Below are 2800 nucleotides of genomic sequence, written 5' to 3'. Positions count from 1 at the left end.
GATAGGGTGTTGCCCTTGAGCAAGGCACTTAGCCCTCGGTTAATCCAGGGAAGAATGTCCCTGTAATTGGTCACTGGTAAGAATCGCTTTGGAATAAGGGTGCTCTGCTAAATGCGCTAATTGTAAATTATATTTTTGGGAGAAATAAATCCCACAAGATCCTCAACTCCGGTGTGTTTCAGCTCATTAACCAACGCAACACAGAGCAACAAGAACGTTGGGCGGGGCGGGGGGGGGGGGGCGGTGCGTGCGGTGCGGTGCCCCCACAAATAGAATCAAATTCTGTGGGAAACACTGAATGTTAAGCAACATACAAGGTGCTGTGGAAAGCATGTTGGTCTGCTTGCTCACATTTTTTATTGAATTGTGCCATTGTTTAAGTAATTTAGATTCTTGTTAGCTGTTTTTCTGTTGCTAGGTGCTAGCCCTCATCATGTTACATCAGTCACTAAAACCACATTTGTGTCATTCAGCTGCTGTAACTTGAGAAAAGTTAACATATTAGACTCATTAATGAGAGATAATTATTTAACATGTCTACTTCTATCAATTATCCACTTCTGTCCTCGCCTCAGTTCATGTTCTTGTACAGACAGCGGCATTTGGCCTTGTCTGAAGATTAGCTGTTTTAGAGATGACCCCTTCTTACTACTGAATATGTGTAAATCATGTTGTAAACATTTCTCCTTCAGATACTGATAGGACCAAAGATGGTATGAGTCAGAGGGTAGATCTTATCTGTCTCTATGATAATGAGGATTACCGGCTTCCTGTTGGTTGAAGGAGCGGAACAACTTCAGTGTGGGTTGGGCAGAGGCTGTGACTACTGTGTCTCAGAGCATATTATGCTGACTGATTAGAAAGAAAACTAACATATTTTGCTGATTATAAATAAATAAACATATACCTATGCTTACTAAATATCATAACTTAAGAAAAGTCAGCAAATGATTCCAAATATGGCTAGAGGACAGTGAACAAATAATGCTAGCTGTAACTAGAGAAGTGTGAACATGCTTTGCTAACTATTACTTGACAAAAGGTTTATTCTAATTATAACTAGAGAAAAGTTTACATTTTATGCTAACTATAACTAAAGAAAAATGAACATATCATGCTGACTATAACTTAAAGGGGACCTATCATGCAAAATGCACTTTTGTACGTCTTTTATACATGAATATGTGTCCCCGGTGTGTCAGGGAACTCACCAAGTATCAGAAAACACAACCCTCTCTCTTTTCCTCCATACCCAAATCTCTAAAAACGGGGCTGCAGCGGAGCTGATTATTATTTGAATGTTTCAAATATAGCATGATAGGTCCACTTTAAGAAAAGTGAACCTATTATGCTAACTATAGAAACGTGAACATACTATTCTAGCTCTACTATACAATGTGAACAAATGTGCTAACATTTATGCAAAAAATGAACTTGATGATCACTATAACAGACTAATTGAACATGTGATGCTAATTGTAGAGAAAATGAACGTAGTTTGCTCACTATAACTACAGGAAATATCATGCTAACTGTGACTAGAGCAACGTGAAGACATTTCGCTTTTATTCAACTGGAGAGAAATGTATAAGAACATGTGGAGCATAAAAGACCAGCTTCAGTCTGTATCTGCTCACAGTGTTTGCTGTTTCAGGTCACGGCCTCTGGCTAAAGAACCTCAAAGACCCGGTCTTTAAGGTGGATACGGAGACTTCTCCCGCCCTGGCTGGATTCTATGTCTTCTGGACTATGATCATTGTGCTGCAGGTACACACGTTACCATTTCACCAGAAACAATTACATTTTAAAAATCTTATTAAAGACTCTTGTTAGCTGCAAGTAAGTGTTGATTTCCAGATGTGTTGGTCACAGCAAACACATTTTTGGTTAAATGCCAAAAATAAGGTCTGTGGTTAACACAAACTGAAGAGATTGTAACGTTTTGTTCTGCAAAAGAAAATATGTCAGTAAATACCCCAGTGATAAAAGCGGTTGTTCACAAGTGACTAAATGAGACGACTAAACTTCATAGTGTCGAACATTAGCTGCCTTTAGCTTAGCAATGGTGAAGTCATGCTACTGTCAACGTTTTTTACTTCTGAAGATTGCATTGACACTTTAAAGGGTACCTATCATGTAAAATGCACTTTTTCATGTCTTTTCTACACCAACATGTGTTCGCTCTGTGTACAGAGATTCAGAAAGTTTCAGGAAAAAAGACCCCCTCTCTTTTTGTCCTGATCTATTTGTATAAAAACCTGTCTGAAAATGAGCTGATCAGATTTTGGCCACTTTATGATGTCATAACGATTGTTTTGGGCTTGTGTAACCATTAGCCAATAACCAACCAAGGTAACCCCCCCCCCACACACACATCACCTGAATCTCCTCCTAGAGCACCATTGTGTTCTTTTTAACCAAATCTCTCTCAGAGGGGCGTGGGGAGGGGCTCCTTATTTTCATCTAAGGTAACAGACAGAGAATCAGCACTTTTGAAACAGGGCTGAAACAGAGGGGATTATGGGTAATGCTGCAATGACCTGTTTGGTGTTTCAGCCAATCAGAGACAGGTTCTGGATATATCTGAGACCTGTGATATATTGATGAAAAACAGTACAATAGAGGGCCTCTAAGTCATGTTGGAAGCTGGCCAGCTATTAAACTGGCTATATTTGAGGTGAAACCATCTCAACTAGTCATATTCCCTCATTGCAAAAAGGACAACTATAGCAATTACTGTATTTGTCAAAACCATGGTTGTTGAACCATGAAGCTACGTCAAAAAGGGCAGTTTACATAT

At 39.2% G+C, this 2800-nt stretch overlaps 1 protein-coding gene across 1 annotated transcript in view; it reads left to right on the top strand.

Annotated features, from left to right (window-relative positions):
• Positions 1-2037, top strand: part of LOC104947967 (probable phospholipid-transporting ATPase VD) — a 2608-nt gene extending 571 nt beyond the window's left edge. The window contains exon 2 of the mRNA XM_010774091.1: positions 1655-2037. Within this exon, the coding sequence (XP_010772393.1) occupies positions 1655-1833 (179 nt within the window). The 3' untranslated portion in view covers positions 1834-2037. The remainder of the gene's footprint in view (positions 1-1654) is intronic.
• The last annotated feature ends 763 nt before the right edge of the window (positions 2038-2800 follow it).

This window comes from Notothenia coriiceps, unplaced genomic scaffold (genome assembly GCF_000735185.1).
Source record: "Notothenia coriiceps isolate Sejong01 unplaced genomic scaffold, NC01 NC01_scaffold00013563, whole genome shotgun sequence".
NCBI classification, from domain to species: Eukaryota; Metazoa; Chordata; class Actinopteri; order Perciformes; family Nototheniidae; genus Notothenia; species Notothenia coriiceps.
This window is presented reverse-complemented; position numbering and strand designations above follow the sequence as displayed.